Consider the following 15,652-nt stretch of genomic DNA (forward strand, 5'->3'; position numbering starts at 1 on the left):
CTTTTCTGATGAAGTTTTGGCCTCCCCCCATAAATATATATTCTATTTTTACTTTATTGCCCAATGCACCAAGGCTGTAGGTTAATGACATCTCTACAATCAGCCCATCTCAAAGGACTAATTAGTCTGACCCTCCTTCCATCCAGCTGCTCCAACAAGGAATGGATTCAATAAACTCTTCCAAACAAAAAGCCGTTCTTATGTTTAATGATGAATTACAGGTAGGACTCCCTTCAAATTCAGTGGAAATGATCACTCTCTTGAGCACTATTTAATATTATTCTGCAACTTCTGTCTAGTGTAAAAAAGTGATATACATTTGAGAATTTAAGGCATGTTATCATTTTCAGTTAGTAGATGTAAATATTTAGAAAATACAAATGGGACTTCCCTGGTGGCACAGTGGTTAAGGCTCCGCACTCCCAATGCAGGGGGCCCGGGGTTCGATCCCTGGTCAAGGAACTGGATCCCACATGCAAGTCGCGACTAAGGGTTCGCACGCCAAAACTAAGGAGCTGGTGAGCCACAACTAAGGAGCCCGCCGGCCCCAACTAAGACCCGGCACAACCAAATTAATTAAATTAATTTAAAAAAAAAGAAAATACAAATAAATTAAGAACTGTTAAAATGAGATCTGATAATCCCACATTTGGAAATCTATCAACAAAGTGGTCGGAAACAGTAGTTATAAAAATGAGTGGTTTCACATCAAAAACATTATGCTGAAGTAAAAGAAGTCAACTGAAAGAGCACATATTGTACAATCCCACTTATATGAAATAGTCAGAACAGGTAAATCCACAGCGACAGGAGTTTAGCAGTTGCCAGAGATTTGAAACAGGAGAGGAAAAGGGAGAGGGGAGAATAGGGAATGACTGCTCATGGGTACAAGCTTTCTTTGGGGGTTGATGAAACTCTTTTAAAATTAGCTTAGGGTGGTAATTCCCTATCAGTCCAGTGGTTAGGACTTGACACTTTCACTGCCGGGGCCCAGGTTTGATCCCCGGTCAGGGAACTAAGATCCCAGAAGCCATGCGGCCAAAAAAAAAAAAATCAAATGCAGTGATGGCTGCACAATTCTGTAAATATACTATAAGCCATTGAACTGTACACTTTAAATGAATGAACTTTATGCTGTGTAAATTATATCTCAATAAAGCTGCTAAAAATCAACAGTTTCCATGTATATCAAAATACTCAAAATATGACAAAAATTATCTCATCTTCTAAAAACGTAAGATATTTAGGAATAATTTAGTTGTATGAAAAAGATATACAACCCACATAAATAAAATTATAAAACTGCACTGAGATACATGAAATAAGACATAAGTGAATCAAGAAATATTCTTGGATAGGAAGACTGATTATTGTAAATGATACAGATTTCTTCCAAAATTCATGAATAAATTTCCAAACAGTTCCATTTTAATAAAAATGCCAAGGGAGGCCGTTTTGGAATGGAAGTAAACACAATTATTTTAAAATTTATCTGGAAAAATAAGAGATCAAAGACATTTTTGAGAAAGAAAACTAATGAAAAAAGACCCAAACTTACCAGGTATTAACATATTATAATGCTAAAAACATTAAATACCAAAACAGCAATGGAGAGCTATAACACTGCATAGATAATCTTATATAGCCACAAAATAGCAGAGATAACCTTGAGATAAACCTTATTGTTGGTGTATGATGAGTGTTAATTAAACAAGGAGGCCGTCAGACTGAGGTGGCTCTAATACCTTAGCAGCCTATGTAAGCAAACCCCAACCTGAACCTGTAAATGCCTCAAGGTTAAGAAATCAATACCTAAGGACAACCAGTCACAAACAGACAATGAGGCTTTTCCATAGAAGGCAAACACTTAAGCTACAGCCAATAACCTCCTTGCTTTGCTTCTACCTTTTCTCTCTAAAAGTTTTTCCCCTGACTCCTGTGTTGGTTGGAGTGCTCCTAACTACTTCTGATTTAGTGCTGCCTGACTCGAATCAATTTTCCCTCAAATAAACTTAAAAAAAAAATTTGTTCTTTTTACTCATCCCTCCCCACTTTTATTGAAATATAATTGACATACAATATTATGTTTCAGGTGTACAACATAGTGGTTCAATATTTGTGTACATTACCAAGTGATCATCACAGTAAGTCTAAGTTACCATCTGTCACCATACAAAATTATTACAATTTTATTGACTATATTCCTTATTTCGTACAATATCTCCCCATGACTTATTTATTTTTGCTCAAGTAAACTCTTAAAAATGTAACATGCCTCAGTTTATCATTTAACATGAGGGAAACATCGTAAATCAATGAAAAAGGAAAAGATATTCAACAAATGACGTTGGGAAAACTGCTTATTAATTTGAAAGCTAGTGACAGTCTCCCAAACTTTTATTCCTCCAGTCTCTCTAAGGGATTTTTTTTTTTTTTTTTTGGCTGTATTGGGTCTTCATTGCAGTGTGCAGGCTTCTCATTGTGGTGGCTTCTCTTGTTGTGGCTCTTAGGCTTCAGTAGTTGTGGCACGCAGGCTCTAGAGTGCAGGCTCAGTAGTTGTGGCGTACAAGCTTAGTTGCTCCGTGGCATGTGGGATCTTCCCGGACCAGGGCTCGAACCCGTGTCCCCTGCACTGGCAGGTGGATTCTTAAGCACTGCACCACCAGGGAAGTCCTCTCTAAGGATTTTATATGCTCCTAAATCCCTCAGTGTCTGAGGGACCTAGAGTAGTGTGTTTTCTTATCTGAATCAGAGCTGATACATTTCCAAGACCAAAAGAAGCTAAATAAAGTGTAATTTTTATCAAAACTTTTTCTTTTATCTGAAAATAAAGTACTATAATATCACACAAGAAATTGTTTTAATAGTTAAATAGATTTAAAACCTTGCTCCGTAGCTGAAAAAGCACTTGTACCTGTATCCTGAACTGGTCTCCAGAGGGCAGCAGAGAGTCATTTACACTTAACCAAAAGTTACCTCTTAACCAAAAGTGTGTGCTTGGGTTGTTTTTTCAACTCTTCTGTTCTTTCTTATGACTAGGCCTTAACAAACTGGGTGGCCAGGATCTGGAAGGCTGTCTAAGGTCATGGATCAAAGCGATGCCAACAAGCCAAAGCAAAAGTTCAAAGAATCACTTTTATATCTTTAAAATAATTCTTTAATTAGATAAACCAATGAACCACAGTTAATACACTGTTGGCTAAGCATATTTAACCAGCACATGTTTATGCAACACCGATGCATATAAAGCATTTAATCCTTTCAGGGCTTTCTATTCCTAGACATACAAAAAGTATATAGAAAGGGTGACAGTCACTTATTCTGTCATATTTTTTGAGCATTTAATACACACTAAAAGTTTATCAGTGACCCAGAAATTGTCGAAGACACAAAGGACTATAAAAGCATGTTTCAAAAAAAAAAATCATGTTATTCTGACTTACTTTGTAAACAACAAAGATTCTGGAGAGATAGGTGAAAGGCTTCTATAAACTGACAAAGTAAGGAATAGTTCAGCCAAAATTAAGTGAGTGCAGACATCCAGAGACTTGTGCAGGACACTGAAGCTGGCCCGTACTCCAGGGCACTGCGAAACCAGGTAAATGTGAACTTTGGTTTTCACCTCTTAACAGGGCACAGAGAAAAGGCATCACACAGGTCCTCCTCAAAGTGGTGATTCCAAATAATAGGAGACCACTCCATGAAGGTTGAGACACCAAAGGGCCATCTCTTCAGTGTAAGAAGGAACTAGAAGTAACCACCTTGAACCCTGTACCTCCTCCCATCCCAGTAAAAGTGAAATTGCCTCCTGTCTGGAAACTTGGCTCAAAGTATAGAGGTGGAGAAAAGTCTCTTCTGAGTTTTATAAGCATGAGATGGCCCACATTCATACATCTGGGTGGTCTAAAATGCCTCAAGCTGAGAATTAGGTTAAAGCTGTCACAGACCCAGGAGTCTCACAGAAGCAAACAGAAATCTTCTCTACAGAGACTCACCTCTATTCCAGGCCTCAAAGAGTTTCTGCAGAAATATGAGTTCACAGTCAAAAATCATGAAACCCGAAAGTAAAGGACATATCATGAGCGACAGCCAGTACTTATTAGACCCTCAAAGATGAAAGACATGGAAATTATGAAACATGGAAGATCAATCAAGTACACTGAAATATATTTATAGAAATAACAGGACAAGTTACGGGCAAAGAGCCAGAGCCATTAAAAAATAACCAAACCAACCAAGCATAGAACTCCTAGTCATAAAAAACGTGATAAGTGATATTTTAAAACTCAATGAAAATGGATAAAATAGTAATAAAAATATGCAGTGGGGTTTTAAAATATAGGATTAAAATATACGAGAGTAATGAGATATATATTAAGCCTTTATTCCAACACATTTTTGAGTTTAAAGGAAATAAAGGCCCTAGACAAATATTTCACTATATCTGACTCGAAAGGAATACAAAACCCAAATAGTCTCATAATCAGTAAGGAAATTGGGAGTTCAAAATATGTCAATCAATCAATCAACTCCTCTAGGCCCAGGTGGCTTCCCTGACTGTTCTAAATATTTAAGGAAGAAAAAGTTCTAATTTTACACAAATGCTCCTAGGAAACAAAATGCGGATAACATTTCCCAGCTCATTTTGTGAAGCTACCATAATCCTGATTCCCAAACCCAAAAAGAATAGTATGAAAAAGGAAAAGTAGGTGCTTCCCTGGTGGCGCAGTGGTTGAGAGTCCGCCTGCTGATGCAGGGGTCACGGGTTCGTGCCCCGGTCCGGGAAGATCCCACATGCCGCGGAGCGGCTGGGCCCGTGAGCCATGGCCGCTGAGCCTCCGCGTCCGGAGCCTGTGCTCCACAACGGGAGAGGCCACAACGCTGAGAGGCCCGCGTACCGCAAAAAAAGGAGAAGTATAGCTCACCACACTGATGTTCACAGGTTTAAAATATCCTAAGCAAAAGATTAACACACTAAGTTCAGGAACAAATTTTAAAAAGAAACAAACAAAAAAACACATCATGACCAAGTTGGGCTTATACAAAGAAAGTAAGGTTGATTTCACATTTTTAAAAATCAGCTAATTAATTTCACCACACTAATAGATTAAGGGGGAAAAAATCATATGGCCTCTCAATAGATGCAAAACCCCCACATTTTACAAAATTAAAATTCATTCATGATTTCTTCAAATGTCTCTTTGCAAAAGAAATATCTACAGCAAGTATTATGTGTAATGTTGAAATACTGTATTCAGTATTGATATAAAATAAGGATGCTTGCTGTCATCACTTTTACTTAACAATTTGCTAGATGCCCCAACAGTGCAGCTGGCAGAGATGAATGAAGAAATGGTGTAAAATTGTAGGACAGCAAAATTTGCCATCCCCAAATGTGTCTCTTTGGCATGAGGATTAATTGGGCTGATTATTTTTAAGAAACAGAAAACTCAGAAAGCTTTTCTTGTTACCTCCCCCTTAGCTGCTTAAAGAATTTAGATAGAGGGCCTGTCTCCAGAATGGAGCTATCACTAGAGATATCTGTAAAGAATATGGACTAGGTGTGCTGGGAGAAACTTGGCAGGGCCTATAGATTAGGGTCCACTCTGTATCCCACTGTCTCTGCAGGACCCAGCAAACATTTGTTTACCAAACATTTGCTTTTCCATCTCTATTTCCTTCCTCCCCCTTGAGGTCCCAAACCATACCCCCAACATCCTCTTTTGTCTCTAGCAGAAGATGGTATTTAAGGTGAGGGTTTCAGCCATTTTGGCAAGTTACTCAGTTTTCCTGGGTCTCTCCCATGTGTACATGTTATTAAACTTTTGTTTTCTCTTGTTAATCTGTCTCATGTCAACTGAATTCTCAGAGTAGCCAGAAGAACCTAGAATGGTAGAAGAAAATATCTCCCCCCCCCACATAGATTTATTTTAAAATGTATATGGAAGAACAAAGAAAGAGCCATGAATATTTAAGCCATCCTGAAAAAAGAAAATGAGACAATTTATCTTACCAAACACCTACAATTAAGTATTAATGTAAGCAGATGGGGTAGGGGGTCCCGGGAGAAAGAGACCCAGGCATGGCTTAAGCCACTTTGTGATCTAAGCCTGGCCACAATGCTTGCCCAGTAATTAAGAATCTAAAGGGAAGTGAGGGAAATGAAGGAACAAAGGAAGAGCAGTAAAGAAACAATAGTTCAGCGAGAAAACAGAGTCCTAGTTCCTCCTCAAGGGATGTATATAACCATCTGACACCTGTCTTCAGTTCTGTAGGAACTAAGGCCCCCACCCAGGTGGAGGACAGAATGATGTTGGCCCTCTTGACTTCAATCAACCAAAGCCAGGACTCGGTCAACCTTTGCCCCAATTCTATGCTGAATTCTCCACTGCCCAAGTCCCTTTATGAATATGCATGAACCCTTAGTTTAAACGTCCCCAATTTTGCTGTTTGGGGAGACATTGCTCTGCAAGAGATCCCCAGTGCTCCCCTTACTTGCTGCAAGTAATAAGTCCTTCCTTCTCCCAGTCTTCGGCTTGGTTGTGTCTTTTGGCTCAACACCCACCAAGAGACAAACCCAGTTTTGGGGTAACATTAATTTTAGTGGGATTTCCCACAAGGACAGATAATCTAACGAATGGAACAGAACAAAATACCCCAAATCTGACCTACACACATACATGGAGTTCTGACATGACACATTATCTTCTGTTATTAACTTGAGAACCTGGGGGATCATTATGGGGAAAAAATTAATCCCTCCTTCACATCAATACTAAAAATCAGTCCCAGTGGATTAAAGACCTGTATGTATGTAAAAGACAATAATATAAAAATCTTAGAAGACTTTAAGATATAGCAGCATTTTTAAAACAAAACACAGAACGTGGAAACCATGAGGAAAATATAGGAGTTTGACTACATTAATGTAAAAAAACCACTTTGGTTTATTAAAGAACACTGTAAGAAGAGTAAACGGGACTTCCCTGGTGGCACAGTGGTTAAGAATCTGCCTGCCAATGCAGGGGACACGGGTTCGAGCCCTGGGCCGGGAAGATCCCACATGCCGCGGAGCAACTAAGCCCATGCACCACAACTACTGAGCCCACATGCAGCAACTACTGAATCCCATGTGCTCTAGGGCCCGTGCTCCGCAAGAAGAGAAGCCACAACTACAGAAAGCCTGTGCGCAGCAATGAAGACCCAATGCAGCCAAAAAATTAAAAAATTTTAAAAAAAGATTGAACAAAAAACCAAGAGAAGACATGTGCAACACATAAAACAAACAAAAGATGAGTATCCAAAATATGCTTTTTAAAATACTCTTATTAACCAAAAAGAAAACAAGTAACACAATAAACAATGAATTTGAACAGGCACGTCACAGAACACGAAAACTGAATGGCCGATACACATTTTTTTTTTTTTTTTGCGGTACGTGGGCCTCTCACTGTCGTGGCCTCTCCCGTTGCGGCACACAGGCTCCGGACGCGCAGGCTCAGCGGCCATGGCTCATGGCCCAGCCGCTCTGTGGCATGTGGGATCTTCCCAGAGCGGGGCACAAACCCGTGTCCCCTGCATCGGCAGGCGGACTCTCAACCAATGCGCCACCAGGGAAGCCCCAATACACATATTTCTAAAAGGGTTAACCGTATTAATAACAAGGGAAACACAAATCAGACAAAATGAAATAGTTTCATGTCCATGAGATCAACAAACATTTAAACATCTGACAATATCAAGTCTCGACGAAGAAGAGTAACAAATATTTTCATATTATGATCAGTTTGGAAGGCTCTTGGCCTTAGATAATAAATATGAAAATCCACATACTCTCCATTCCACTCTTACAAACATACTTTAAAAGCACTCTTTCACATGTGTACCTGAGACAGTACAAGAATGTTCAGAACAGAACTGTAAGAGCAAATGGCAATTTCATATGCCTCAACATAATAAAAATTGATAAGGATTACAGATATCTTCAGGGCACTTTACTATATCTGAAATCTGTGGTCAGTGGACAGAAAACTGTAAGCCTAAACACTAACACGGGATAATAAAGGGCCAGAAAAAGACACCAACACCAAGGAGTGTCATGAATTTGTATAAGAGCTTATTTGTTTCACAAACATTTAGACTGCACTTATCATGTGCCCAACACTGTTGTAACTGCTTCACAAGGATCAGTTCATTTCATCCTCAAAACAGGCCTATGAGCTGGGTACTAATATGATCCTCATCGGACAGATGAAGAAACTGAGGCAGAGAGGGTGAGTACTTTGCCCAAGGTCACACGCAATTAAGTGGCAGAGCCAGGATTCGAAAGCAGTAGTTTGACTCCCAAGTCCTTGTATTAAAACATACACTATGCTAACTCCTAACCATGATGCTATAGTGTGCTGGCAGAACCACTAGGGAAGTAATTTATCCAACAAATGCAATTAAATCCCTTATTCATGTGAGCGTAAGGATACCGTTCCAGCTATCTAGTTATTGCTGCATAACACAGCTCCCCAAACTTAGTGGCATAAAACAACTATTTCTCATGGTCACTCACTAAGGAATTAGGACAGGAGTAGCAGGATGGCACACTCCTGCTCCTTGCCAGGACCCCAGATGGCAAGACTAAATGCCTGGGGGCTGGATGACTTGAAGGCTGGGCTCAGTTGGGCCAATGGCCCCAGTACCCACATGCAGACTCTCCAAATGGCTTGGGCTCCTAACAGCATGGCAGCTGGATTCGGAAGGCGAGAATCCAGAGAGCAAACATCCCGAGAGCATAGGATGTAGTTGCAAGGCTTCTTTTGTCCCTGCCTTCGAAGTCGTGCAGCGTCACATTCTGTCTTTATGACCAAGTCACGGAGGCCCCTCAGATCCAGGGATGGGGAATTAGGCTCCACCTCTGGGTGAGGAAGAAGCAAGGTAACCTTGCGGAAGAGCAGGTGAGTGGGAGACAGTGTCAGGGTCACCTTTGGAAACACAAGTTGGCCCAGAGTCACAGAGGCTGTTGACAGGGCAATAGGTTCTGGGATATTTTTAGCCACAGGTAACTGAACAGGCAATTAACAGTGGCTTAAATTCTAAGGGGGTTTTTGTCTCATGACATAAAAGGGCCAGAGGCAGGGCAAGTCCAGAGTTAGTTAGTTGCTCGGTGATGCCATCAAGGACCCCAGTGCTTTCTGTTTTTCTAGTCTGCTACCCTTAGCACATCCTAAGTATCCCACTCCTTGCTTTTAGGTTGGTTGCAGCAATTCCAAGCATCAGAAGGAGACATAATAATGTCAAACAAAGAAAAAGAGGGGTATATTTTCCCTTGAGTCTCTTTTAATTAAAAAAAAAAAAAAAGAATAGGGACTTCCCCGGCGGTCCAGTGATTAAGACTCCGAGCTTCCACTGCAGGGGGCAGGGGTTCGATCCCTGGTAGGGGAAGTAAGATCCCACATGCTGCAAGGCACAGCCAAAAAGAAGAAGAACCTCCTTTCTAAACCCACAGTTAACTTGCTTTCAGGTCACATTGGACCTGAACTTGCCCTTGTTCATGCCATAGCTGGAAAAGAAGCTGAGAAAGGATCTAGCATTTTGGCTTCATAGTAAGAAGTGCTTCTGCTAATAAAAAAAGGAAGGGGAAGAATGACAGTGGAACCACCAGTATCTGCCACAAGTTCAGGCAACCTCCATTCACTTAGCAATTTTTAGCTGATTGCTAATTGTGTACCAGGCACAGCGCTAAGAGGCAGGGCATGGCGGTGCACAAGACAAGCGTCCCTACCCTTGTAAGGCTTACAGTCCAGCACAAAACAGAGACACGTAACAAGCAATCACATAGTTAAATCAAAGGTGTTCAGTACCATGAAAAAGAGGTATGCAATCAAAGCACGATTTGCTGTAAAGAAAGCAATATTGCTTTATGGAAATATACTGCAATGAAAGACAAGATTATAGTTATAAATACTAAAAGAATCACAAGGTCCTCGCTAAGATGAAAAAATAATGACTGGAAATGATCAAGAGAAGGAAGCATGGTGTCTGGAAGATAGATCGCGTCCCCATCATTAGAAAAGTTACTCCACTGAGGATCTGAGACTGTTCCCTGGGATTTACTACAGACCTGATGAAGCTTCTCTTGAGACTCCCTGACCTCCTTCTATCGAACCGCATGCTCACCAAACAAACTCTGGAATACTGCATCGCTCGCCCAGGTGGACTAGATACCAGACTGGAATTTTTCAGTTTCTGAAAAGTTCTATCTGTCACCATAAAGTGTTATTTTGGTCAGTTTAAAGTAAGCATGAACAATCTTAGACCTTCAAAGCTATAATCGCTGACTGGGAACCCACGGTGAGCCCCACCCTGGGCACTCACAAGATATCAAGCCAGTTTCACCCACGATGGCACTCAAAACTCACCTGGTACATTCCTTTGATAGTAGCTATGGCATCGGCCAGCTGCTGATTGTAGCATTTTCTTAAGGTATCCTCATTCTGCAAATGAAAAATAAATACAACAAGCACCACAATGGATTTCCAAATGCAACTCTCACACCTACAAGGGAGGGGCTCGGTATAAAACCATCATTCAAATCATATGCTCTCTCAAAAACTTCACTTTATAATCATTTCCCCTATGCTTACAGCTAATACAACACATTCCATTTTCACTTACACTGAACCAAAAGCAATAGAGAGCTCATATGGATAAAATAAATAGATGATGTGAACGTTTTCTCTCATCTTCCATATCATAGTCTTTCTAATGTCTTAGAACTGCTTATAAAATAGTGAAATCGGGGGATGGGATAAGTTGGGAGATTGGGATTGACATATATACACTACTATGTATAAAATAGATAACTAATGAGAACCTAATGTATAGCACAGGGAACTCTACTCAGTGCTCTGTGGTGACCTAAATGGGAAGGAACTCTTTAAAAGAGTGGATATATGTATACGTATAACTGATTCACTTTGCTGCACAGCAGAAACTAATACAACATTATAAAGCAACTATACTCCAATAAAAATTAATTAAAAAATAAAATAGTGAAATCTATTTGGAGTTCACATCCTCTTCTGGTCCTGGTATTTTTGGATGAATTATGCTCATGGAAAGAAATCTAGGGCCACTAATCCACAAACTAGAGTCACTTTCTGATTAATCAAATTATTTGATCCTATCTGTTATGGATAACAATGAAAGATAGTACATTAAAAAAATACTCTTGTATGGAATCTAAAAAAAAAGAAAAAGAGTTCTGAAGAACCTAGGGGCTGGACAGGAATAAAGACGCAGATGTAGAGAATGGACTTGAGGACACGGGGGAAGGGTAAGCTGGGATGAAGGGAGAGAGTGGCATGGACATATATACACTACCAAACGTAAAATAGATAGCTAGTGGGAAGGAGCCGCATAGCACAGGGAGATCAGCTCGGTGCTTTGTGACCACCTAGAGGGGTGGGATAGAGAGGGTGGGAAGGAGACACAAGACGGAGGAGATATGGAGATACATGTATATGTATAGCTGATTCACTGTTATACAGCAGAAACTAACACAACATTGTAAAGCAATTATACGCCAATAAAGATGTTAAAAAATACTCTTGATTCTGATATGAATTTTGATTCTAGCATGGAGTGTAAACCACCAATGGGCTTTAGAGTCAGGCAGAATTGGATTTCAATGTTACTGTGCCACTTACTATCTGTCTGACTTTAAGCAAGTGACTTAACCTTGGTGGCTCAGTTTCCTTATCTGCAGAGCAGGGATGAGAGGATTTCCACTTAGGGATTGTTGAGGGATTTAAAGAGGAAATGCATTAAAAGGTACTTTGAATGGTGGGGTCAACAACACGTGGGTGTTTTGTTTTATAACAGAAAAATAACACTGATGCCTGTTCTTAATGACAGATAAATATGCTAACCTGATCAAAGATTTTAGGAAATTCCTCAGAGCAGCAGAGTTTTCATGTCTTTGGTTCCTACGGAGCCATTAAAACACAAGTCATATAAAACTGTAGTTAAGGGCTGAAATTCAAGCATTAAACTCTCTGGTCTGGAACCTAAACCCTGACGGTTTTTTAAATGGTGACCTTGAGCAAGTGAATTAGCCTTTCTGTGCCTTGGTTTCCTCATCTGTAAAAGGGGTATAATAATTGTACCTACTTTGTACCTAGGTTAGTCATGAGCCTTAAATGAGTTCATACACAGGGTACTCACAAAAGTTTCTGCACATAGTAAAGCTATAGGTACCATACAGCTTTATGTAGTCATCACATGATACACAACACATACAAATTAAATTGCCCTCATAAGTTGCTAAGCTAAAAACTGTAGTATCTACACATCTAAACATAAAATTAATCCACATATGAAACAGAGGAAATGAGAGAACTTCTACCTGTTGGTAACGTTTTTCGATTGTCAGGATCCTGTCATGTAGAGAAGTGAAAAGTCTGCAAGATTCCTCTCTAAGACGGTCCTCAAACTTCAGTGGAATCAATTGTTTGAGGAACCCAAAATCCACCTGAAGAGATTTAATAATCTAAAAATGGAAAAACATACGTTATTGTAGAGAGTTAAGGGCCCTCTGTGTAAAGATTCTAGCACCTGGCCTGGTCTGGGCAGATCACTTGGGCACCTGGTCAGGGGCTTGTCCTGAATTGAAGATTACCTCTCCAAAGTCATGTACACTGGGGGTTCCAGTTAATCTGCTAAACTAATACATGCTGATGGACGAAGGGAGAGGAGGTTCCCAGCAGTTTCCTCCCATACAGAGTAAGTTATCCTTTGCCATGAATCAAAAAACGTTTGAAAAAATAATTTTCAATATGTGATTTTCAGATCAGGAAAAATGGGCAAGAATCAACATTTGTTGTGAATTTACTAGCCAAGTACTTAAATATATAACCAATGTGTTGACTAAGAACTGGTTGGTATCATCCAAACTCAATGTATTTTTGTCTCCCACTGTCTATTTAAAATGTATTCACTAGGACTTCCCTGGTGGTCCAATGGTTAAGAATCCGCCTTACAATGCAGGTGACGTGAGTTCCATCCCTGGTCGGGGAACTAAGGTCCCACATGCCACGGGGCAGCTAGGCCCGTGCACCACAACTACAGAACCCATGCACTCTGGAGCCCGAGCCACAACTAGAGAGAAGCCCACGCACCGCAACTAAGACCCAATGCAGCCCAAAATAAATAAATATTTAATTCAAAAAATGAAATAAAAAATAAAATGTATTCACTAGGTAATCTTCCCTCGCCCTGAATGGAAACTGTAAGCAATTCCTACTCATTCTTGGGAACAGAAAGTCCCATCACCACTCAAAACACAGCCCGAAAGTAGCATTTAGAATGTGACACTTCCAACTTCATTCATAGGTAAGGCTGCTCCCTGCACTCCAGGCCAAGGGCAGTAGCTGGCACCTGCACATCTTTAAGGAAAAGAGTGGGATTCACTCTTGAGCTCTCTCCCCTCTTACCTCCTCCCCCCACACCCCAGCTGCTTCTCCACCACAGACAAGGCAGAAGGGATAAAGGGACACGGCCATTCCTACCTGGCGGGGGGCTTCACCCTGGTCTGGTAGGACAGGAGAACGACCCTTCTTCCCTCGGGCACCAACACAGCTTCTCTAGAGGTTCCCGCTGCAGGTACCCTCTCTCCTGTGGATGCACAGGGACAAGCAGCTGCTTCTCTACTCCAGGTGGTCACTGCTACTCCGCCATCGGGCCCTATGAATCTAGAGTTTCACCCTTTCTTCTCCCCTCTGTTGGGGGCCCTCTGTCCTTCTCAATCCGTCAACTGGAGAGGACCCAGAATGACCCCAAGCTGGCGCTCTCTCTCTTTTTCTCAGAGGCCACATGTGGTCCACAAGAAACAATCACACAACCCTCACCCCGGCAACTCTGGCAGTGCAGACTGATCCCAGCTCAGCCGCTCCCCCTTCTTGCCCCAGCCCACGTTAGCTTCCTTGCACATGAATCGGCGCCGGTCCTCTGAGTCTTCCAAGAGCAGCAAACACATTTCAAGTTCCACAGAAGCCTGCCTTACCGGCTTTGAGCCGAGGAAGAGCCCTTCTGCTACCCCTCCCCCAGAAAGAGCAGGGTAACAGTGTTTCCTAAAGAAATTGCTTCGGCAATTTTTCCCCTTCACCTCCTGATCCCCGTTTTTATTATCCTTGGTCTGATTAAAGAGCTAAAAGTCATTGATCTGATGTGTAACATTCTCTTCGTAAATTCTGCAAATGGGATCTTACACTCGCTTTGGAATTTGATACCTGGCTACTAGCACCCTGGGAAGAAGCTTGGTTTTAGCATCCTGATACTATGTGGGAGGTTTTATTTTGCAGTTGAGGATATCAAGACTTTGAGAGGTTAAGTGACTAACTAGTCCAACATTACGTGGCCGGTAAGCGGAAGGTCCAGATTTGAACAGAGTTGTGACTGACTCATACTCCTTCTTTATACCATGTTGTCAACTTATGAAGGTTACTATTTTGAGAAATACGAAAAAAAATTCTAGAGCAAGTGAAAGCTTAAAGAATTCCTTAAATTCCAGGGACAAGATGAAATGACTTTGCCTTTAGGAGATCCAGCCCCATATGGACGGCTTGTTCTGAAGAAGGGAGGGACAGGAATCCTGGTATGGTCAAAAAAACTTCTACTGGCCTAAGACTCCCATGGATCAGTTTACAAGAGACATACCTAAGATACAATGACACAGAACTGAGGTCAGTGTAGAAATAAGAAAGTTTTGCCAGGCAAACAATGTCCCGAAGAATGTTAATATAGGTATATTAATATTGAACAAAATGGACAATATGTGTATGTGCATATATGTATATATACACACATGTACATGTGTGTGTGGATATATATATATATACACATCTATGTATATACACACACTCAACAAATACAGGTTATTTTTAATTTCTCATTTCCATGGCACAATAATGAAGACTGACCTCACACAAAGCCTCAGGACAAGTCGCAACAAAGACCAAATAATTCATCTCACAAAGACTGTCCGCTGACAACAAAGCACTGAAGTTAAAACTCAGCAACATAACAGTAACTAAAGAGCACGCGTGGAGATCTAACCAACTTCTTATTAAACAGTGGGCCAACAAAATAAATGGGAAATTGGAGCACTTGAATCTAAATACTAATAAAAATCCTACATCTCAAAATTTGTGGGATGACGTTAAAGAAGTAATTAGTAGGACTATATTGCCTTAAATATTGTCATTTATACTGTCTTTAAATGCTTGTGAAAGGAAAGAAGGGAGCCTCAAAATGAATGACCTGTAGGCATGGATAGCTAAGAGCCCCGTGTCCATCACACAGGTCCTTCCTTACTGAGAGAAGCATGACTTTGTCGGGGCAGTAATGTGCCTCGCCAATATACTCACGCCTTCAGAACCCTTTGCAGTTAAAGGGGTCATGTGATGATGTAGTTAAGGCCAACAATAAATACTTTGGGGTTTTCGATGGAAAGTTTTTGCTTTTTTAGTAGAGCTACCACCACTCCATTCCACTTCTCCCCTATTCTCCTTCCTCTGTGAAATGCAGATGGAGGCTGGAAATGGAGCAGCCATCTTGTTACTGGGAAGTCAGAAATATGATAGCAAAATCCATGCACTAATGA

At 40.8% G+C, this 15,652-nt stretch overlaps 1 protein-coding gene across 1 annotated transcript in view; it reads right to left on the reverse strand.

Moving 5' to 3' along the window:
- Positions 1-15,449, reverse strand: part of C2H10orf67 (chromosome 2 C10orf67 homolog) — a 92,980-nt gene extending 77,531 nt beyond the window's left edge. Inside the window, exons 1-3 of the mRNA XM_060003140.1 lie at positions 15,417-15,449; positions 12,398-12,541; positions 10,410-10,484 (exon numbers count right to left, since the gene is read on the reverse strand). Of these exons, the coding sequence (XP_059859123.1) occupies positions 10,410-10,484; positions 12,398-12,541; positions 15,417-15,449 (252 nt within the window). The remainder of the gene's footprint in view (positions 1-10,409; positions 10,485-12,397; positions 12,542-15,416) is intronic.
- Between the last annotated feature and the right edge of the window lie 203 nt (positions 15,450-15,652).

This window comes from Delphinus delphis, chromosome 2, assembly GCF_949987515.2.
Source record: "Delphinus delphis chromosome 2, mDelDel1.2, whole genome shotgun sequence".
NCBI lineage: Eukaryota > Metazoa > Chordata > Mammalia > Artiodactyla > Delphinidae > Delphinus > Delphinus delphis.